Source organism: Esox lucius, chromosome 6 (assembly GCF_011004845.1).
Source record: "Esox lucius isolate fEsoLuc1 chromosome 6, fEsoLuc1.pri, whole genome shotgun sequence".
In the NCBI taxonomy this organism is placed as follows: domain Eukaryota; kingdom Metazoa; phylum Chordata; class Actinopteri; order Esociformes; family Esocidae; genus Esox; species Esox lucius.
This window is the reverse complement of record NC_047574.1, coordinates 26,257,165-26,280,487: the sequence shown is the minus strand read 5'-3', so window position 1 is coordinate 26,280,487 and position 23,323 is coordinate 26,257,165. Positions and strand designations below refer to the sequence as shown.

The 23,323-nt window shown below is 41.3% G+C and overlaps 1 protein-coding gene across 2 annotated transcripts in view; it reads left to right on the top strand.

The window, feature by feature from the left end:
- Positions 1 to 23,323, top strand: part of opn4a (opsin 4a (melanopsin)) — a 42,882-nt gene that overhangs the window by 17,144 nt on the left and 2,415 nt on the right. For both annotated transcript variants that reach the window (XM_010870243.3, XM_034292587.1), the window contains exons 2-9: positions 9,406 to 9,551; positions 11,336 to 11,469; positions 15,680 to 15,883; positions 17,007 to 17,178; positions 17,331 to 17,495; positions 17,698 to 17,805; positions 18,377 to 18,572; positions 18,818 to 18,988. In XM_010870243.3, coding sequence (XP_010868545.3) covers positions 9,406 to 9,551; positions 11,336 to 11,469; positions 15,680 to 15,883; positions 17,007 to 17,178; positions 17,331 to 17,495; positions 17,698 to 17,805; positions 18,377 to 18,572; positions 18,818 to 18,988 — 1,296 coding nt within the window. The remainder of the gene's footprint in view (positions 1 to 9,405; positions 9,552 to 11,335; positions 11,470 to 15,679; positions 15,884 to 17,006; positions 17,179 to 17,330; positions 17,496 to 17,697; positions 17,806 to 18,376; positions 18,573 to 18,817; positions 18,989 to 23,323) is intronic.

Sequence of the window (23,323 nt, the reverse complement as noted above, 5' to 3'; positions counted from 1 at the left end):
CACTCATACGTGCACGCACACGGGCACGCATACACGCACACAAAAATACCCATCCCATTTCTGTGTGTGTTGAGGCAGCAGTTTAGTATGCTCGCGTGGGAAGCGATCACAGATCCCTCTTTACCAATGAAAAGAGAAAACAAACAGCATCTTGTGATGGACAGGGAGAGGCTAGGGAAGAGAGGCCCTGAGTATCTCACGTTACAGCGGGAGCCTTATCGTCCCCTTATCAGTTATTAGGACTGCTTTTCAATAAGTAAACCTATCCAGAAATAATCAAATGTAATGCATTATTTTTATGAACCTTATAAAACAGTATTGGTGCCAGGAAGGGACCTCTTTTTAGTCAGTCAGACACATCTCATTTGCAAGTCATTTTTCCTGACAAAAATGTGTTTTACTGAAAATGTTAACCCTTATTGTAACTGGCAAGTTGACTGAGAACACATTCTTATCTACAACAACTTTCAATTAGAGTTACACACCTTGCTGACCGAACACAACATATTTCTCTCCTTGGGGATTTGACCCAGCAACCTTTTAATGTTCTTACAAGTAGACTACCTGCTGCCTATATAGAGTAGTAAGCTGCAGGTCAAATCTGAACAATATATTTCTTTCTTTCCCTTGGACCTGTCCCAAAGTGTCTCTTATTGGAGTTCTTTAGAATATTAGTTGTGAAATGACCAATACGATCTATTTACAACCCATTAAGACCAGATTATGATCAGTATTGTCCTAGTAGTATATATTGGTTTCATTGATAACCTTTATGCATTACCTAAACATGGAAATTAGATTTTTAGAGCATTTTATAGCTCAGAAAGCAAAGATATAAACAGAAGCCATTTTTAAACTCCATATTGGGTATTTTCTCCATTGTTTTCTCACGCTTGATGTACTGTAACGCTGGTTATTTCTCATTGAAAGGGCAAAGCTTTTATGGTATTACCCTTTCGGGTTCACCCTCTTGTGAACTAGCTCTCTTTGATATCTTATGATACATTTCCTGAACCTTGTTGCTATCCCAAATGCACGCTCAAGGTCAGGTAAAATAATTCTAGTGGAATTATCCAAGATATGAGTGGATCAAATAGATGGAGGGATGATGACAGACTCAGATTATTGACTGCCATTGCTATCTTAACACTGACCCAGGGTGTTAGAGTTGGAACCAGATGTTTTCTTGGAAAGCTGTTGGTTTCCTAGAGGAACGCACGCTAATCCCAGGTGGTGTCTCCCTTATCACCTCTGACCTTTGACATATTCACATTCTGTCTGGAACATACACTTTCTATCGTCCAAGTCTCACTGTGTGGCGAAGATCCTCTTGAATCATCTTCCTGTTTGATCTGTAGGCAGGCAAAGTGTGTGCTTTAGCATAAGCCCAGTTCAAACAGTCTTCCTTGTGGCTTTCAAACACTTCCACCTGTGGGATACATCACAGGTGGGTATGGTTTATCTGGGTTTATTAGAGGAATGCAATGCCTTTTTCTACAGAAATAATGGCCTTGGACAATTTGTCTGGCTGTATTTGTGTGGATGAAGTGATTGTAAGTGTCATTATCCCTTTTCCTCCTTATTATTGTTCCCTAATATTTTCCTCTTTCATTTCCACCATTTCCCATTGCTAATGATCCTCCATCTCCTCTTCTGATTCTCTCCTCCTACTTTTCTTCCATTCCTCTGTCTTTCTGCTGTTTTCTTCCTGACTGTCACATTCTATTTTCCTCATGGTCTTACATTTACTCTCTTCACAATATATTTTGTAGTGTTAGACATTCATACGCACATTATACAAAGAAGTGAGTGCGATTTAAAATGACAGGATATTTCACCTGGTGTTGTTTCATCAGGTCTTTGTGGGGACAGATATCAGTGTTGATTTGTGTTTGACCACTGCGGCTTAAAAGCAGTCAGGCTGGAAGTTGACAATGCGTGCCTTTAGCTATATCAACTAAACCCAATGCTCTCTTCATTAACCAAAGCTGAAGTTACTCAGGAATGACATGGAAAGGGTTCAAAATACAAACTGTGATGTTGGAGACCTGTATTTAATTTGTAAATCTTAAAAGGAAAACTGACATACAAGCGTTGAATGTAAACGCCTCTTCAATCAAAGTTGAAGCTCAGAGAAGATCATTTAGATGTGCAACTCAGATGCCCGGTGAATGTAACCGTTATTATTCACTTTGGAGCCAAACTACACCAATGGATTATTAGCTGATATTTTATGCTTAGTGCTTCAAGACTGGATAATCAGTTTATCTTTTTATCTGTTTTTAGCCTGGTAGAGAAATGGAGAAGTTTGAAAATGGCATCAAATGGTCCGAAGTCCAAGTGTCAGTAGTTACAGTCCTGCTTGTTTTTCCCTGAAGCCTAACTGATGATTTTGCGTCACTGACTGCCCAAGCCAAACTAGCCACAGATGAATGGCACCAGCAGAAACCAGCAAACACTTGAGTGATATTCTAGATACTTAAGGAGGAAAACACTCCCTTTTCATTTCTTCCTGCTTTTTATCATGACATAAATAAGAATGAATCTAGATGGTCATTTGCACGTATCTTGAAACGAAACATGGTGGGAAGGGAAATGTCTTTCATCTGCTTCACATTTGTATCTTTGCTCTCAGTGAATTGATTGATAACAGTGGCTTGTGATTGTAGTGTCATGGGCCTTTGGTTTGCAGGATTCTCAGCGTCTCCATTTCAACTTTGGTTGGTAGGGGAATTAGTTAATTACATTTTTCTCTTTACTGTTTTTAAAATAGCAACTGGCCTTCCCCATAGGAGAGTAAAGAATGTCTCACTGCTTAGTGAGTATCTTTTCCTCCTTGTCAGGTCCTGGCCATAGGGATGCCCCTAGCCATCTCTCTGTTGGTCCAGGGGTGATAGTCAGGACCTGACAGCAGGGATGCCTCATGGGCATTTTGGTTTCATTTGCCCTGCGTTGACTCTAATTGGGGATCCAATTTAAGTTAATCAATTTCCACACTTAGTGTGGATTATTGTTTGTGCTGTATGTGCTTCAGTTCATGGTTGGTGGCTCTCCTTGGTTTCTTTTGTTTTTGTATTTATTGAAAGATGGAATTAAAGGAATGTTCTTCAGCTCTGCTCGTAGTATCCTACCTTACCACCACTGTGAAACTCCGCTGTCCTTCCACACAGGGCTCGAATCAGAGTTTCTCCGCGACACAATAATATGACCGCTCTTCCTTAAGAGTTTCTTTCCCACTGCATTATGCAAAAGCCGTCTGATGAGCGGCGCATGCATGGACACCAATGGCTGAGGAGTAAGTTTCACACTTTTGTGTGGTATAATTACCTATCAAATGTGCTGAACAGTGACCCCGATGCCACGTTAAGTCCAACTGAACAGCCAGCTAACCAGGTACAAAGACGTGTAAAAGACGTCACGCTGCTTAGCGAGTAACTCTTCTGCTGTCCAGCCGCCCCACCCAGGGCTTTAACCCAGGGTCCTCTGTTTAAAAACACACTCAACCGCCCTGCTTCAAGCATTGCAACCACTGCGTCACCCAGAAGCCAGCTGATGAGTGAAGCCCGCTGTGGACACAGAGGGTGAAGAGAACGTTTTATTCATCCATGGGCTACGGAAGTAGTGGGTCTAACCACTAATTTGCCTTGTCTCCCAGACATCATTCAGAGGCTGTTATGGTGCCTGTGGATTTCTTTTTGACTTAACAACTATTGTAAGAAATTGAGTTGTTCAATGGCTGGCCATGTTCACATAGAGTACATACAGAGCAGTCTGAGGCAATGGCGTAGTATCGAAGACAGGCACTGAAAATCGGTTGAAACTGTGCAACATAACGGTCTACAGAGCAAAATATCGGGAAGCATAAAAGAGTTCATATGAACAACCTTAACCAGACATCGGACAATGAAAGGTTGTCTTCTTTGCCATTTATGATGCAGTTATACAGAGGTGTACAATCCTGTGATTCACACAATGGGACCTTAAAATGGCTGCTGTGAATGCTATGAATGGCTCGGACCTTGATGCCCAGGCTGTGTGATTGCAGGGTTTTGCTATACAACAACACTGAGTTTCACATTATTCACACCACAGTGGGTGGTAGTCTGTTCTGTGGAACTGTCTGTGGAATGATTGTATTTTTAGAGACAGACTAGCAACTCAGACCTGTTAAAGTCTTGTATTACTTTGTTTTTCAAAGCATATGATAGTATTGATAGTATATTGGAACTGTTGAACAAAAAAAGTATGTAAATAAGTTAAGCAAGTCATTACATGAGCCTAATGTCAATATAAAAATATGATTGAGTTTCATCATGAGGAGTGAGTGTAGTTAGTGAGTGACTTCTCTATGCCCAATGTAATGAACAGGATCTGGCATGGCCTGACTGCCGTCACAGAGAAGTAAAGGAAGATTTTCACACCACATTCATTCCTTCAATAAAATGAAGTGATGGAACTGCTCAAATCTACACCGACCAAAAAAGCTGAAGGGCCGATGTTATCGATGGCAGAAACTTCAGGTACACTGCTGAGCGACTCAGTGGGTTAGTCCTCCTCCAGATACAGTGGGGAAAACAAGTATTTGATACACTGCCGATTTTGCAGGTTTTCTTACTTACAAAGAATGTAGAAGTCTGTCTCTCACAGACCTGTTAGTTTTTCTTTAAGAAGCCCTCCTGTCCTCCACTTATTACCTGTTTTAACTGCACCTGTTCTCCACTCATTACCTATATTAACTGCACCTGTTTGAACTCGTTACCTGTACAAAAGACACCTGTCCACACACTCAATCAAACAGACTCCAACCTCTCCACAATAGCCAAGACCAGAGAGCTGTGTAAGGACATCAGGGATAAAATTGTAGATCTGCACAAGGCAGGGATGGGCTACAGGACAATAGGCAAGCAGCTTGGTGAGAAGGCAACAACTGTTGGCGCAATTATAAAAAAAATGAAGAAGTTCAAGATGACGGTCAATCTCCCTCGGTCTGGGGCTCCATGCAAGATCTCACCTCATGGGGCATCAATGATCATGAGGAAGGTGAGGGATCAGCCCAGAACTACACGGCAGGAACTGGTCAACGACCTGAAGAGAGCTGGGACCACAGTCTCAAAGAAAACCATTAGTAACACACTACGCTGTCATGGATTAAAATCCTGCAGCACACGCAAGGTCCCCCTGCTCAAGCCAGCGCATGTCCAGGTCAAGGTCATGTGGTCTGATGAGACAAAAGTAGAGCTTTTTGGTCAAAACTCCGCTTGCTGTGTTTGGAGGAAGAAGAAGGATGAGTACAACCCCAAGAACACCATCCCATCCGTGAAGCATGGAGGTGGAAACATCATTCTTTGGGGATGCTTTTCTGCAAAGGGGACAGGACGACTGCACCATATTGAGGGGAGGATGGATGGGGCCATGTATCGCAAGATCTTAGCCAACAACCTCCTTCCCTCAGTAAGAGCATTGAAGATGGGTCGTTGCTGGGTCTTCCAGCATGACAACGACCAGCCATGGCAACTAAGGAGTGGCTCCGTAAGAAGAATCTCAAGGTCCTGGAGTGGCCTAGCCAGTCTCCAGACCTGAACCCAATAGAAAATCTTTGGAGGGAGCTGAAAGTCCGTATTGCCCAGCGACAGACCAGAAACCTGAAGGATCTGGAGAAGGTCTGTATGGAGGAGTGGGCCAAAATCCCTGCTGCAGTGTGTGCAAACCTGGTCAAAAACTAGAGGAAACGTATGATCTCTGTAATTGCAAACAAAGGTTTCTGGACCAAATATTAAGTTCTGCTTTTCTGTATCAAATACTTATGTCATGCAATAAAATGCTAATTAATTACTTACAAATCCTACAATGTGATTTTCTGGATATTTGTTTTAGATTCTGTCACTCACAGTTAAAGTGTACCTGTGATAAAAATGACAGACCTCTACATGCTTTGTAAGTGGGAAAACCTGCAAAATCGGCAGTGTATCAAATACTTGTTCTCCCCACTGTACTAGGACTAGGACCGGAGTTTGGACCCACTGTCATGGAAAACCTCCACCGTTAAACCCATTGCAAGACTGACAAGCTTCACTGTCAAGGACTACAGGCCTATTGTGAACTCTATTGGGTCTGTAAAAATATGGTCAAGACCCACAGGGCTTGGTCCTCTTCTGGTTTATGTCCAAGTTGGACACGGAACATGTTCGGTTGTTAAACTAGAATGCAAATTGATATGATATTGTATGCTAAAATAAAGGAACCCTATTTCCAAAAAAGTTGGGACGCTGCATAAAATGCAAATAAAAACTGAATGCAATGATCTGCCAATCATTTATCCGTATATTTCATTATTATATACAAACCCGTTTCCAAAAAAGTTGGGACACTGTACTAATTGTGAGTAAAAAAGTAATGGAATAATTTACAAATCTCCTAAACTTATATTTAATTCACAATAGAATGTAGATAACATATCGAATGTTGAAAGTGAAAAATATTGGCTCATTTTGGATTTCATGAGAGCTACACATTCCAAAAAAGTTGGGATAGGTAGCAATAAGTGGCCGGAAAAGTTAAATGTACAGATAAGGAACAGCTGGAGGACCAATTTGCAACTTATTATGTCAATTGGCAACATGATTGGGTATAAAAAGAGCCTCTCAGAGTGGCAGTGTCTCTCAGAAGTCAAGATGGGCAGAGGATCACCAATTCCCCCAATGCTGCGGAGAAAAATAGTGGAGCAATATCAGAAAGGAGTTTCTCAGAGAAAAATTGCAAAGAGTTTGAAGTTATCATCATCTACAGTGCATAATATCATCCAAAGATTCAGAGAATCTGGAACAATCTCTGTGCGTAAGGGTCTAGGCTGGAAAACCATACTGGATGCACGTGATCTCCGGGCCCTCAGATGGCACTGCATCACATACAGGAATGATACTGTAATGGAAATCACAACATGGGCTCAGGAATACTTCCAGAAAACATTGTCGGTGAACACAATCCACCGTGCCATTAGCCGTTGTGGAAAAGTGGAAAAGTGTTCTGTGGTCAGACAAATCAAAATTTGAAGTTCATTTTGGAAAACTGGGACGCCATGTCATCCAGACTAAAGAGGACAAGGACAACCCAAGTTGTTATCAAAACTCAGTTCAGAAGCCTGCATCTCTGATGGTATGGGGTTGCATGAGTGCGTGCGGCATGGGTAGCCTACACATCTGGAAAGGCACCATCAATGCTGACAGTTATATCCAAGTTCTAGAACAACATATGCTCCCATCCAGACGTCGTCTCTTTCAGGGAAGACCTTACATTTTCCAACATGACAATGCCAGACCACATACTGCATCAATTACAATGTCATGGCTGCATAGAAGAAGGATCCGGGTACAGAAACGGCCAGCCTGCAGTCCAGATCTTTCACCCATAGAAAACATTTGGCGCATCATAAAGAGGAAGGTGCGACAAAGAAGACCTAAGACAGTTGAGCAACTAGAAGCCTGTATTAGACAAGAGTGGGACAACATTCCTATTCATAAACTTGAGCATCTTATCTCCTCAGTCCCCAGACGTTTGCAGTCTGTTATAAAAAGAAGAGGGGATGCCACACAATGGTAAACATGGCCTTGTCCCAACTTTTTTGAGATGTGTTGATGCCATGAAATTTAAAATCAACTTATTTTCCCTTAAAGTGATACATTTTCTCAGTTTAAACATTTGATATGTCATTTATGTTGTATTCTGAATAAAATATTGAAATTTGAAACTGCCACATCATTGCATTGTGTTTTTATTCACAATTGTACAGTGTCCCAACTTTTTTGGAATCGGGTTTGTAGTTTTTGGAAATATATATGCCCATTTTGAATTTGATGCCAGCAACACATTTCAAAAAAGTTGGGACAGGGACAGGTTTACCACTGTGTTGCATCACATCTTCTTTTAACAGTCTGTAAGCATTTAGGAACTGATGAGACCAATTGCTGTTGTATTGAAAGTGAAATGCATTCCCATTATTGCTTGATATAGGATTGTAGCTGCTCACCGTTTCGGGTCTCCTTTGTCGTATATTTTTGGTTTCATAATTCATCAAATGTTTTCAATGGGTGACAGGTCTAGACTGCAGGCAGGTCAATTTAGCACCTGGACTCATTTAGTACGGAGCCATGTTGTTCTAATACACGCTGAATGTGGTTTGGCATTGTCTTGCTGAAATAAGCAAGGCCTTTCCTGAAAAAGACATTGTCTGGATGGCAGCATATATTGCTCCAAAACCTGAATATATTGTTCAGCATTAATGGTGCCTTCACAGATGTGCAAGTCACCCATGCCATGTGCACTAATGCACCCCTATACCATCATGGATGCTGGCTTTTGAACTGTGCTCTGTTAAGAAGCCGGAGGGCCCCTCCCCTCTTTAGCCCGGAGGACGTGGTGTCCATGATTCCCAAAAACTATTTCTAATTTTGATTTGTCAGTCTACAGGACAGTTTTGCCTCTGTCCATCTATCCATCTCTCTTCTTTGCATTTTAGTTTGTGGATGACTTGCATTTGTGGATGCAGCGACATACTGTGTTCACAATGGTTGTCAGAGATGTTCCTGAACCCATGCAGAGATTTCCTCTACAGAATCGGGTCTGTTTTCAGTGCAGTGCTTCCTGAAGACCCGAAGATCATGGCCATTCAATATTGGTTTTCGGCCTTCTCCCTTGCATACAGAGAATTTTCTGGATTCTCTGAATCTTTTAATGTTATTATGTACTGCAAAGGGTAATATCCCCAAATACTTGGCAATTTAACATTGAGAAACGTTATTCTTAAATTGTTGCACTATTTGCCCGCGCAGTCTTTCTCAGACTGGTGAACCCCTCCTCATCCTCACTTCTGACAGACCCATCCTCTCTGGAATTATCTTTTACTACCCAGTCATGTTACTGACCTGTTGCCAATTGACCTTATTAGTTGTGAGATGTTCCACCAGGTTTAATTGTTTAACATTACCTAACTGTTCCAGTCTTATGTTGCTTCTGTCCCAAGAGGGCATATATTTTTCCAGAAACATAAACATTTCTCAGTTTCAACATCAGATATGTTGTCTTTGTACTATTTTCTATTGAATACAGAAAATGGTTAAATAAATGGTTTGCACATCAATGCATTCTGTTTCTATTTAGACAGCGTCCCAACTATTTTGGAAACAGGGTTGTACTTGCTACTGAACTATGCAATTGTATTCTAGTGTAACACTTGTTTAAGAACACAAAATTGTCTTGCAACAGTGCCAATGCGTACTCAAACTTTCAATGCTGTGACTGAAACCTGTGTGATATGTCCGCTTGTGTGAAAACTGTATTCTCACTGAGTATGAAGGCCAACTGAGCTTGTTGCCTTCTGTTAATATTCAGGTTCTTTTGTTTTACTTGTAGGTGGCCATGGGTCATGAGGGCCCTCGTCATCCCTTCCCCACGGTGGACGTACCTGACCACGCCCATTACACAATAGGGGCCGTCATCCTGACTATTGGCATCACTGGTATGGTGGGGAACTTTCTGGTCATCTATGCCTTCAGCAGGTGAGTTACAGGAGCTGCCCATGTTAGTGTAAATATGAAACTATACATCCCCCCTGTCATGGCAGTGTAGCTATATGACTGTATGTATCTTTGTCTCTCTCTGTCTCTTTTTATCAGTGTCACTACTAGGGTAACTACACAACTTGAATTCATTTTCAATTACATTTCAAAGGATTCATTGCCATGGAGACATAAAGGAAAAGTTAAATAAGAATGATGTCTTAAGTAATAAAGTGAAATTAAACAAATGTTTCAAAAGGATGACGGTGTCTTCAGTGTCATAAGCTATGTACAGGGTTGAAAAATGTATGCGAATATGAATGACATTGAGAAAACAATATAGACATTAATATTGGTTATGTTTACAATGGTGCTCAACTTATTGCCCTTATCTCATTGCAACTGGTCACAAATCTTGTGGAGTTATTACACATCGATGTATGTTGTCTGACAGACAGTGTTTGATTTTCATTTGACATTCTTTGTGGGTCTCTTTGATTCAAGTAAAATACAATATGAGTTGCCAATGTGGTTGTCACAGCAGCCTCTCTTGATAGTGAAGGACACAGGCGCAGAGTCAAATAAACGCAGGTAATCCATGTTTAATAAAAAGAAAAGACTCAAACAAAACAAAACAAAACAGCAGCAAATACTTATTTTACAGAGGAACTTACCAATAAATTCATAAAAAATCCTACAATGTGATTTTCTGGATTTTCTTTCCTCATTTTGTCACTCATAGTTGAAGTGTACCTATGATGAAAATTACAGGCCTCTCTCATATTTTTAAGTGGGAGAACTTGCACAATTGGTGGCTGACTAAATACCTTTTTACCCCACTGCCCCACTGTGCTTTCTGTGTAGGATGAGGTAGAATTTCAAGCTGCTCTGCTTTTTGCATGATTCTTTCCAGTGTGTCAAACAGTTCTGTTTTTTCCCCTCATGATTTGGTCTGTGACACTGTGTTGCTTTGTGCTTAAGAACAGAGCACCAAAACCAGCTGGCTTCTTAGGGGGCTCTCAAGGTTCACCTCTCTGTAGAAAACAGCCTTGCTATGACATTTTGGAGGTTCCTTTAAGTTTTAGTGGGTGTGAAACTTTACAGCTCCATGAGTTGGGTTTTAATAAACCCTGAGTATAGTCCTTCAACTCATTATTTAGGGTTTTGTATTATACTCTGGAAAATAATAATTTAGCAAAATTCTTCATGCACTTTCAATTGAGTGTTCATCGAATTTACAAGATGACCAGCCAACATAGGCGTAACAAAAACCGACCATCAAAACCAATCAGTGTGCCCAACGTGCTGAGTCCAGAAATATCCAGTGGTAAACCAAAGCCTTTTCCATTTATACACTGGTGGCTGTGCTTCCCATCCCATGTATTGCTTGGTTTGACCCCTTGTTTTTCTGGGTTGTGTGTGTCCTGTAACTGGAGTTTCCGCCACACTTCGCTATTAATGCTTTGTGTGGAGGCACCATATCTCTGCCGCTACAATGAGTAATTATTATAGACGCACATGCACAAAATCATCAGGTAGAATAAAAGTGGAACATGCCGAACAAACTGACAGCTTACTCCGTAGCCAAATAGCTGTCGACAACAATGCGTCCTTCACAGGAAAGAAAGGAACTCTTTAATTGTAGTACAATAAGCGTTTGATTACGCTAACCTAGAATCCACAGTCACAGCAACACGCTGTTGTTTGTGTGTTTTGTATGTATTACATTGAATCGGAAGACCGACTCCTTTCTGTTCCTGTGCTGTATGTGTTGCGTGCTACAGGAGCAGGTCCCTGAAGACTCCAGCCAACATGTTCATCATTAACCTGGCCATCACTGATCTCCTGATGTGTCTCACCCAGGCACCTATTTTCTTCACTACCTCTATGCACAAAAGATGGATCTTTGGAGAGAAAGGTACTCCACTACTGCCTCTCAAACATATCTTGGAGGCCAGTTCCTTTTCAATGTGACATTTGTTATGAAAATCAATTACAGAAACAATGTAGAAATGGTGGACGCGTAAAGAAATAGCCTCCAGGGTTCAACTGAATCCTAGATAATTTCCTACAATTGAGTAGAAGTAGGAATGAAGGAATTGTCCAAGACTGAGATAAGAGCTTTTTTCTTTGAAGGTTAGTTGATAATAGGGATTTGAAAGAAGGAGAAATGCATGAAAGTTGATAAGATGCTTTATTACTGTAAATCATAAAACCGTGTTTCTTTCCAGACCTTTTTACCTAACACATTAATAACTCATGACAGGCTAGATGTAAACAGCCCCATGGTCAAATGCACTGAGACAAAATGGACCAGATATGGGTGGGATATTTCATAAAATTTCATTTATTCATTTATACCAGAAAATCAAGCAGAGACCAAGGTAAAAATAAAAACATACAAACATAAAATTACATTTAAAACACACATGAATTAAGAAAAGCAATCACAGTTAACTATAAAAAGGTAATTTATCAAACATTAAAACATTCTTTATGAGCTTAAAGCTAGTTTTCAAGGCATTCCATGATTGGGATCTGAAACATCCAAAAGCTGTTCTTCCTAACTGTTTATGCGTCTGCAGTATGTCAAGGACTTGCCGGTCTTGATAGCGTTTGATAACTGAAGGTTTTCTGGTTTATTTTTGAGGTAATATAATATGGAGGTTTCTGCATATACCAACCTTCTGGATGTCAGGTATAGTCCCAGCCAAGTGAAATGTATGAAAGACAATTTGACAAAATGTAATGCTGCATGACAGACTGCAAGTGGTTGCAATACAGACACTGATTTAGGCATATATTGTAGATCACCGGAACCATGCACTGACTTAGACATGGCCTGTAAAAATACTTTGTGCTGAGATGACATATTCTATTAAACATTATTTTACAGTTCCCTGTGTCTCTCCCCATTTCAACAGTCTAAATGTATTGTATTACTTGCAATTTCTTAATTTTAAGGTGAAAAGAGAGAAGATTCTTCCCACACCTTGAGGTAATTAGGGTATTTGTGTATTTTTTGTACACTTCTTTACCCAGTGTGCAATAACATGCAAAGTGAAATAATCACAGGGGGAATTCTGGAACCCTTTTATGGTTATTGATTGATTAATACTATTATTTTTCAGTGATGTGAGTGGAAGTTATGCTTTTTATAGCATTGTTGAATTAATGTGCTACAATATGGCTTTGTGTATGTTTCACTTCATGTGAGTCTGGGGTGTGGCCCTATGGTGTGAGTTTGGAGAACTGTGTTTGTAGATTTTAGAAAATTGTAAGAAATCAGCCGTTTCGTATAGTGGTTGAAATAATGATCACGTACCCGGTCGTCAAGGGAGAGAGTAATTCAATTATTTATTGCAGTATTTGATAGTCTATTGTTCATGATGTTACAAATACTCAGTCTTACAAACTCAAGCTCATCTCACTCTATCTCAAAGAGACTTCCGGTTGTCCTCTACTTATAGACATTGCAGGACAGAATTACATGTAAGCCCATTGGCTACATACTGTCACGCTTTGGATGAACGTGACTTCCTGTGTACAGATAAACAGATGTTCTTTTATTTTCTAAACATAAACAAGCATACATTCATACATTTAAACAAAATGTAATACACATTTAGTATATGTGTTTAAGTACAGCAGGAAAGCAGGCAGTCTCTCGGTCAGAGTAAGCGAAAAGTAAGTGAATGTGTATAAATAAAACCCCTGAGCTTGCAGGGTGAAAAATCGGTTGTCCTGAGACTTTAGCAAATCAGTTAACCTTAATTGCCCCCAGGTCATTACTGTGATTAAGAATGCGTTCTCAGTCATACTTACCCGCTAAAATCAGGGTTAAAAAAAAAGAAACAAGTGCAAACATGCCAACTTATGTTTGTCACCAAAATGTACACACGGGAGGTAGAGATTGAGTTTGTGTACTGGCTGGGTCCTGTTGAGCAACACTGAATTTATGGGATTACAGATTGGACAAGATAGTAAATAGAAAATAGAAGATAGAAAATAGTAGAAAATCTGACAAATCTGCTTCTTCATTGATTTTCAAGATTAGTAATAGCTTCAGATTAATTTGCTCAGTTATTATAACCAGAACTGGAGCTGCAATGTGTGTTCCAAGTTCTGCTAACAGTAAACCCCATTTACCCCAATTAGTTAAGCTGCCTAATCTTCCCTGGCATCAGCAGATGTGACATACCCTATCACAAGGTGTAACACCACACCAGGTATGTAGACTTTGTTAAAATGGCTGACTGGTAAGGCTACATAAGAGCTTGTTAAATGATATCGCCATTACGGTTGTGCTCAGAAGTTTGCACACCCTTGGAGAATAGGTAATATACAGCTCCAGATAGGAAAGAAAATGTGCAGTGGTTTCTTAATTTTTTCCAGAGCTGTATGTACCATTTGTAAAGAAAACATGAATGAGCAGGCAAAATACATGTCTTTTATTTCTTATGGGATTCACATTGAACTGTAGGTTCAAAACATGGCAACAAAGAAAAAAAAGAACTGACCCCTGTTCAAAAGTCTGCATACTCTTAGTTCTTAATACTGTGTATTGCCCCCTTTATCATCAATGACAGGGTGCAGTCTTTTGTAAGAGTTGTCTATGAGGCCCTGAATTCTTGCAGGTGGTATAGCTGCCCATTCATCTTGCCATCAATTTTCACAAGATTCCCCGTGCCTTTAGAGCACCAACCCCCCAAAAAAAAAACATCAGTGAGCCACCACCTTGCTTCACAGTGGGGATGGTATTCTGGTCACTGTAGGCCTTGTTGACCCCTCACCAAACATAACTCTTACGGTTGTGACCATAAAGCTCTATTTTGGTCTTGTCACTCCAAATTGTGTGCCAGAAGCTGGGAGGCATGTCAAGGTGTTATTGGTCATATTGTAACCAGGCTTTTTTGTAGCAATGGCACAGTAAAGGGTTCTTTCTGGCAACTCGACCATGCAGCTCATTTTTGTTCAAGTATCGTTGTATTTTGCCCCATGAAACAACCACACCGTCTTTTTACAGGGCAGCCTGTATTTCTCCTGAGGTTACCTGTGGGTTTTTCTTTGAATCCCGAACAATTCTTCTGGCAGTTTTGGCTGAAATCTTTCTCGGTCTACCTGACCTTGACTTGGTATCAAGAGATCCCTGAATTTTCCACTTCTTAGTAAGTGATTGAACAGTACTGACTTGCATTTGCAAGGCTTTGGATATCTTTTATTATCCTTTTCCATCTTTATAAAGTTCCATTATCTTGTTATGCAGGTCTTTTGACAGTTATTTTCTGCACCCCATGCTCAGTGCATCTACGTGAGAGCTAACAAACTCATTGAATATTCATACACAGACACTAATCACAATTTAAAAAGCCACAGGTGTGGGCAATTCACTTTTAATTGCCATTTTCACCTGTGTGTGTCACCTTGTGTGTCTGTAACAGGGCCCAACATTCAAGGGTATGTAAACTTTTGATCAGGGTGATTTCTGTTATCATTAGGATTTATAAAGGAGCCAAACAACTATGTGATAATAAATGGCTTCATATGATCAATAACCTTCAAGAAAATAAGGATGATCTGTTTTTGCATGATCAGTCATATTTTCAAAATCATTGCCAGAATTTCACAATTTCTGCCAGGGTATTCAAACGTATGGTCACAACTGTATGTATGTTCCGACACCAAGGTTTTGTATGAGGTAAATGTTCAACAGTGCAGACTGGAAGTAGATGGGAGTCACAGCATGGTTAGTGTTGGCTGGGAATCTGGGAGAGATGGGCTCCATATTACACCATACCTCTCCCAGTCTCTCTGCAGGCTATCTTTCTGTTTGACCTGGTTGTGCGCTAATCAAGACCGTTGTTATGGAGTGGGCTGACACCAGCCACAGGAGGCATTACAAAACAAATCAACCGATGTCTCTCTTACCCCTCTCTCACCACTAGTTCTCCAAAAGAAATATCTCAATAACCATTAATGTCTCTCCTCCCTCAAATACCCTCAATGCTTTTGTCCCCTTTGTCTCAGTAATTAACGCTACTCTCTGTCTCTCCCTCTGTCTCCCTCTGTCTCCCTCTGTCTCTCTCTGTCTCCCTCTGTCTCTCTGTCCATCTCACTGCTTCCTCCAGCTTGTGAGATGTATGCATTCTGCGGGGCCCTGTTTGGCATCTGCTCTATGATCACTATGACGGTGATAGCAGTGGACCGCTACTTCGTCATCACCCGTCCGCTCTCCTCTATCGGAGTGCTTTCTAAAAAGCGGGCCCGGCTTATCCTCATGGCTGCCTGGGTCTACTCGCTCGGCTGGAGCCTGCCCCCTTTCTTTGGCTGGAGTATGTCCACCCGCTCGCACACGGATGCACTTTCAAAAGCACACGCACGGCCATACACACAGGTTTGAAATGATGTAGCCAGATTTAGGATGAAGTAGCCTGGTGTTGGGTGAGATAGCCAGGTTTAGGATGAGCTTGAAGCTGTCAGGGGGGTGTGTCAGTGCATGTATTAGAAAAATGAGAAAGACAGAGAGAGACCATGACTGAGACAGTTTGGGAGAGAAACAGTGAGAGAGAAAGAGAAAATAAAGTGGAGAGTGAGAGAAGACAGCGAGAGATGTTTGCCCTGGCTCTTGGACTTTGAACTCCACTCTTCGGTAGCTTAGTTTCAGAATAAGGATTTGGGTATTAGATCAGGTATGCTGAGCTGACCTGCCTGAAATCCCTCTGCAAGAAGAAAGTGAATGAAGCTGGATGGACACCATTGGCTTGAATGGGCCCCATAAGCCTAACATGGGCCAGGTCCTTCAGAATGACCCACTCTACATGACAGGGAAAATCTCTAACAAATAAAACATTGATCCAGCAGTTGTAAATTGACAGAACACTATTCTGTCTAACGGACAATGTGTTGGGATTTGAGGCTAACTCAGACGATGTGGAGGGTGGAAAGGAGAGCGGTAGCAGGTCTTAGTCTCCCTGGCTGGGGTCTGCTAGCAGTTTTGCCACCCTGAGAAATGGTTTCCCAGTCACAGCCCACGTGTCCTCCCTGACCCCACCAAGGGCACCTGTCTCCTCCCACACATCTGACAGGCCTGTCTCTGGCCAATCTTCTCTGATTACCACATCATTCCACACCAAAAGAGGAAATAATATCACAAACATGAAAGCCAACCTAAAACTCTAGCTGTTATACACATTTAGTCTTTGATCGTCCAGAGCATCTGGATTATCAGGAGCTCTCTGTTGATTCGAGCTTTGTTGCTGCTGTATCTTCCTATTTGTGTGAGCGTCCATACGTCTCACTCTGACTGACGGTTTTAGAGAGGCTTATCGGGAGGCTTGGATAATGCGTGATTGACACCTCGTAGATGACTTTGAAGTGGTCTTTAATCAGAAAAGTTCTGTTCATGTACCAACTCTCTCTGTATCTTTTGCCTCCTTTTCTCTGTTTCCCTCCCAGGTGCCTATGTTCCAGAGGGCCTGTTGACCTCCTGCACCTGGGACTATGTGACCTTCACCCCTTCAGTGCGTGCTTACACCATGCTTCTCTTCACGTTTGTCTTCTTCCTCCCACTCATTGTCATTATGTACTGCTACTTCTTCATCTTCAGAGCCATACGGACAACTGAAAGGTGATACCCCAGAGTTGAAGTAGAGACTTAAGCTTAGTGATGTTCAAAATGAAAGCACGCACACCGACTGAAAAGGCATTTCTCGTTTTTCGCGTTTCACATTCCTGCACACGCATCGTTTCTTTCTGCGTATGCCCGATCGTGTTTCACAGGGCTGTAACCAAGATTAATGGCACCGGAAACACCAGAGACTCCATCAAGAGTTTTCACCGGCTGAAGAACGAGTGGAAGACGGCTAAGGTCGCCCTGATTGTCATCCTCTTTTACGTCATCTCCTGGTCCCCCTACTCCGCTGTGGCCCTGACATCCTTTGCAGGGTGGGTGAATTCCACATGACAACTCCAATATTAACCAACTCCACATAATAACCATACATGCACCCACTTAACAAAGCACTTTGTCATATTTATTATCTTTTGCTGCAGCCACACATTCCAACCTTGACCATTCAGGTTTATGTATTGTATGATTCAGCCTTACTGACTAACAGTCTTCTCTCTCTGCTTTTTCCATGTCTAGGTACGCTGATTTTCTAACGCCCTACATGAACTCAGTGCCTGCAGTGATCGCCAAGGCTTCAGCCATTCACAACCCCATCATATACGCCATCACCCACCCCAAATACAGGTACAGTATTATAATCTTGCTGTCAAAAAAATGTGAGATTAAACCAGTTGGATTCTGTTGTTTTTATTGCTGCAATAGGGTTCAAGTCTGTTTATGCAACCTAATCCGATTTGGGAATTCCATTAAATAACCAAGTAAAATGTTTTTTTTGCTGAGCATTTTTTATATCAGTAATATTGTATGAAAGCATTCAATTCCATTCCATCCAAATTAATCAAATCTGTGCAGCAATGTCATTGTGACTGCCAGAGTCCAAACCGGGTATATTGCATGTCACGAGACTCTTAGCCCGCTTATCTTAATTACTGTAAGCTTATAGTGATGGATGTTGATGACCCCTGGCTAGTCCCTAGCAGCCTGGTTCTGTCCAATCAGACTGACTACGGCGCGGCCTTGTACAGGGTCCTGTGTAAGTCATTAGAGCACGGCGGTAGCAATGCCCATTGTCTGGTAAATAGCTTCAATGTAAACACACTGTGTATGGAACCTTCTGTGCCTTTGAGACGCTTGGTAAAATTAACTATTAAAGCAGTCGGTTCAGAGGCTAAGTTGGCCCCATTCATTTCTTCAGGACGGCCTTAGCCAAGTACATTCCGTGCCTGGGGGTGTTGCTGTGTGTACGTAGACGAGACCTGCGCTCCACCAACAGCAGCTTCACGTCCATCCGCCGCTCCACCGTCACCAGCCAGACGTCCGACATCAGCGACCGCTTACGCCGCACCAGCACCATTAAGTCCCGCCTCTCCTCTGCCTCTGACAGCGAATCGGTACGAATAACCATGTCTTGATGGACTGTATCTGTGTGTGTCTGTCTGTCCATCTGTCTCTGCTGTCTGTCTGTATTTCTTGTCTGCCTGTCTCTCTGTTTTCCTGGTTATATTTCTGTATTGTGTTTATGGGTTTCTTTTTGCCTGTCTTTGTTTCTGAATCTGTTAGTCTGTCTCTTGTTAATCTGTCTGTCTGATCTCTCGTTTCTGTCTGTCCTGGCGTTTACATAATGCCTTTCTTCCAGGGCTGGACAGACGTGGAGGCTGACCTGTCCAGTATGAGCTCCAGGCCGGCTAGCCGCCAGGTGTCCTGTGATATCAGCAAGGACATGGCTGAACTCCCAGCTCTCAAACCTTACAGCTCCTCCAGCTTTGTGTCCAAGATGAAGAGCCATGACTCAGGTGTCTTTGAGAAGGTAACAAACACATCAAGGCAAGATAACTTCACATTGGGGACCGAACAGTGTGAAGGCCTGTTTGACACAAATACAGGTCGATAACAGTCCACAGTTTTTTTCTTTTTTTTCACCCTACATGCATTTTTCTTTGCTAACATCAATATACATAAATGCCATCAACGGTATGCAACATTCAGTGCCTCTCCCTGAGCAGCACCAAACAGTAAAAAAAACCTGAAAGCATCTGCTGCAATCTGTCTTTGTTGTAATGCAATAAGGCTTGTTGGAGACTTAGGCAATAACTAAGAGCACATTTCCATCAGAAAGAATTCTTTGGTGTAATCTACCGCAAATCTATCAAACATTCTTTTGGCTTGGAACACACTCCACGGATGTGTGCTAGCCAATCACATGGCAACTTGAATGAATCTGGCACCTCATTACAGACAGTTTGGCTAGATGGATCCACAGCAAAAGAGGTCCTTACGGAGAGGAAGCTTTATGAGGGATTTGCAGTACCGTATAAGTCCAGTTGAATCATGACATACATTTGATGTGCATTCATCTTCAGGGTGTCTTTTACCGTTATTGTATAAAATGTTACCTGCTTATGTCAGTGTTTTACTGTGTGCAGTAAAAGATCCCCATTTTGTTAAGACAATGAGTGCATGTGATGTGAGACAAAAATATGGAAACATTATGTTGACTCTTATTGACCTCTAGTGTAATCAGGGAAAGAGGATTTTGTAATTTAAACTAAGGCATACTGTATCCCATAGCAGCTTAGAAATTGTCCTCTCTCCCATTCATATGCCTGATATTGCCCAAAATATAAAGTACTGGATGAGAATTATAAATGTTTTGATCATAGAGGATAGAAATGCTATGTTATATTGTCTAAATATTGAATTAGAATTCACTGTTCTTATTTAACTAAGGCCTTTAGTCAGTTATATCAATTTTAAAGGGTCACTTCACCCAGGGTTGGCTTGTATCATGTTTGAGAGATTTCTAGGTCAGTGAGATTTGTTTCACACAACTGGCCAGAAGGTGCACAGAAATAGGATTTGTGTGCTGAACAACACAATTTGTTATGTCAGAATGTGTATTGAACGACAACCAAGATCTGAAAAATATTAAATGTTATACTGATTGTACTACAATCAATTGATGTGTAATCGCAGATGTTCTTGATTGACAGAGTCATTGGATGTCTTTCAGTGATGTTCCTATCTACAGATATCTTGATACATTTGCAAGATGTCAGCATTATTCTTCTTTCAAAGACTAAAACTCTGAGATTGTACTTCCTGCTTTGGTCCAGTCCCTACCCCTCCCCTCTAAAACACATTTGCACATTTACTACAAATTTACCTCACCTCCGGACTAGACTCACCTCCTGTGGGTGGCTGCCTAGAACGGAAAACTAAAATAGTTCAAATAGACACAGGTGGTTAATAGGAAATTGGCACTGAAAAATATTCTTTCAATTCGTAGATGGGTGTTCATGTTATTGTTTGGTCACACGGCATAAACTGGATCAACCCATCCATAATATCCAGACAGTTTTCGTGTTTACTTGGGATATATATTCTAGCTATATAGTGGGTACAGTGGGAGAGAATATCTAGGCAAATGAAGGGCAAATGAGCAATTGCTTGTAATTAGTAAAGTCAAATGCAGAACATCAAGTGTTGGGTTCTTCGGCCCCTGGGCATTTGCCCAGTTGGCTCGTTCAGTAATCCATCCCTGCCAATGCATTACAAGTTTGAACACTTAAATGCATGACATTCTATTGTGTACACCTCAATTACAATGGTGTGATATATATTTCTTTGTAGCTTAGTTGCTAGAGGATGGCGCTTGCAATCCTAGTTATGGGTTCAAATCCCACTAGGGTCTAGTACACATTTATTTTATGTACTCACTACTGCATTGGAGATCAGCATTTGTTAAATGACTAAAATGAAAATTAATATGAATGAACCAACGCTCTTGCCATCATAATAAACTTTGACTTGTCATGACAGGAATACATTATTACACATTGTGGTGAAAGAGCAGTTGAAAGCTTACAAATGTTTGCCCTAGTACCTGAGTGGTACTGTGTTATTGCATACATTTTAAGATAGCAAAGTGGAACCATTACCCAAATTAATAGTAGTAAGAAGATAAAAAGCTAGAAGGAACACAAAACAAATCATAAACATTACAAGCTGTAGTTACCAATGACAACAGAGAGAGCTGTGAATATAGTCTTGATTCTAGGGTTTGCATTTACCTTTGGTGTCTTTAATTAATGTATGTCCACATGAAGGGTTAATGGACATGGTCAGAAACAATGCTCAGGTAGGCCGTGGCATTTAGTGCCAATTGGCACTAAGGGGCCTAAAGTGTGCCAGGAAAACATCCCCCACACAATTACACCACCACCAGCAGCCTGCACAGTGGTAACAAGGCATGTTTAAGCCAAATTCTGACTCTACCATCTGAATGTCTCAACAAAAATCGAGACGCATCAGACCAGGCAACATTCTTCCAGTCTTCAACTGTCCAATTTTGGTGAGCTTGTGCAAATTGTAGCCTCTTTTTCCTATTTGTAGTGGAGATGAGTGGTACCCGGTGGGGTCTTCTGCTGTTGTAGCCCATCCGCCTCAAGGTTGTGCGTGTTGTGGCTTCACAAATGCTTTGCTGCATACTTCGGTTGTAACGAGTGGTTATTTCAGTCAAAGTTGCTCTTCTATCAGCTTGAATCAGTCGGCCCATTCTCCTCTGACCTCTAGCATCAACAAGGCATTTTTGCCCACAGGACTGCCGCAAACTGGATGTTTTTCCCTTTTCACACCATTCTTTGTAAACCCTAGAAATGATTCTGCGTGAAAATCCCAGTAACTGAGCAGATTCTGAAATACTCAGACCGGCCCGTCTGGCACCAACAACCATGCCATGCTCAAAATTGCTTAAATCACCTTTCTTTCCCATTCTGACATTCAGGTTGGAGTTCAGGAGATTGTCTTGACCAGGACCACACCCCTAAATGCATTGAAGCAACTGCCATGTGATTGGTTGATTAGATAATTGCATTAATGAGAAATTGAACAGGTGTTCCTAATGATCCTTTAGGTGAGTGCATATATATAATAAAGGCTAGTTCAGAAAGTGTGATCATTTGCTTGTAAAAAAACTTAACGGAGATGCAGAAACATATTTATTCTCCCTGTTTTGTTCCATGACAGGGCTACAGACAGCAGAGTTGTCTATGGTGAAAATTTTGTCTGACACTCAATACCGGTTTGGAAGCAGAACCCATCCTTGAAACAAAATGTAGGCCTCGTACAAATGAGATTCTTTTCTGAGAAATCTAAAGGGACACCAAATATTTTTAAACCTAAATCAATGTAGCCTGCATGCCATGATTTCTAACTGCTGGAGATGCTCACTGTGAAACTAGCAGGCAGAATAAGGTTGCCAGGTTTCCAGAATCACAACCAATCAAAACCCACCCAAAAAACCTGAAAACTAGCCCCAAAAACACTAGTTTCTGCAGCAACGAAGGACGTGACACATTTATGATGACATGTCACTTGTTATTGAGCTCTAAAATAATTACGTTGGCGCTGCTCTCCTCTCACTCAGCTGCCTGCTAAGCAACTGCTGCCACAGCCTGGAGCGCTGTCCCCCCCCACAAACACACACACACACTGTTCAAGCTTACCCCCCCCCCCACTCTACAAGTCACTCACTCAGCAACAGCCTGCCTCAACATCCACAGGTTACAGTGAAAATAATTCAAAATTAACATTAAAAACCTATGCCATGGAGGCCATGATCCAATTTATATGTAGCCCAAAAACGTAAAACCAGTATTTCTACATGCAAAGTAGTTTACCAATTTAAGAGGAAAAAAAGGAAGTGGTAGTCCCATTGTTGGTTTGAGCTGGGCTGCATTACTAAAAAAAAGCTGCTGAAAAAATATACAAAACATAAACAAGCACCAACCCATTTTCTATTTCAACTCTGGTCAAATAGGGCAGCATGTCTTGAAAGCCTATGTCACCCAAAATGGTAACAATGCATTTAATAATCTTCTCTATTTTTCTGCTACATCATGTACTTTGGGACAATTTATCGGCCAAACATGGGAGAGCGGATATTCTTTAAGCTGCAGGAATATGCTTTTCAGGATGAGTTATTAAATCCTCTTTGTCCCGCAAGGTGACATTGACAGATGTTGGGAGATACTGTACTTCATGACTTTTCATGCCTAATTGTTGTGCCAATTTAAGGCCAAATATTTTATCAATGCTAAATTTGGTTTTCAGGTGACATAACACATAGTGATACTACAGTATG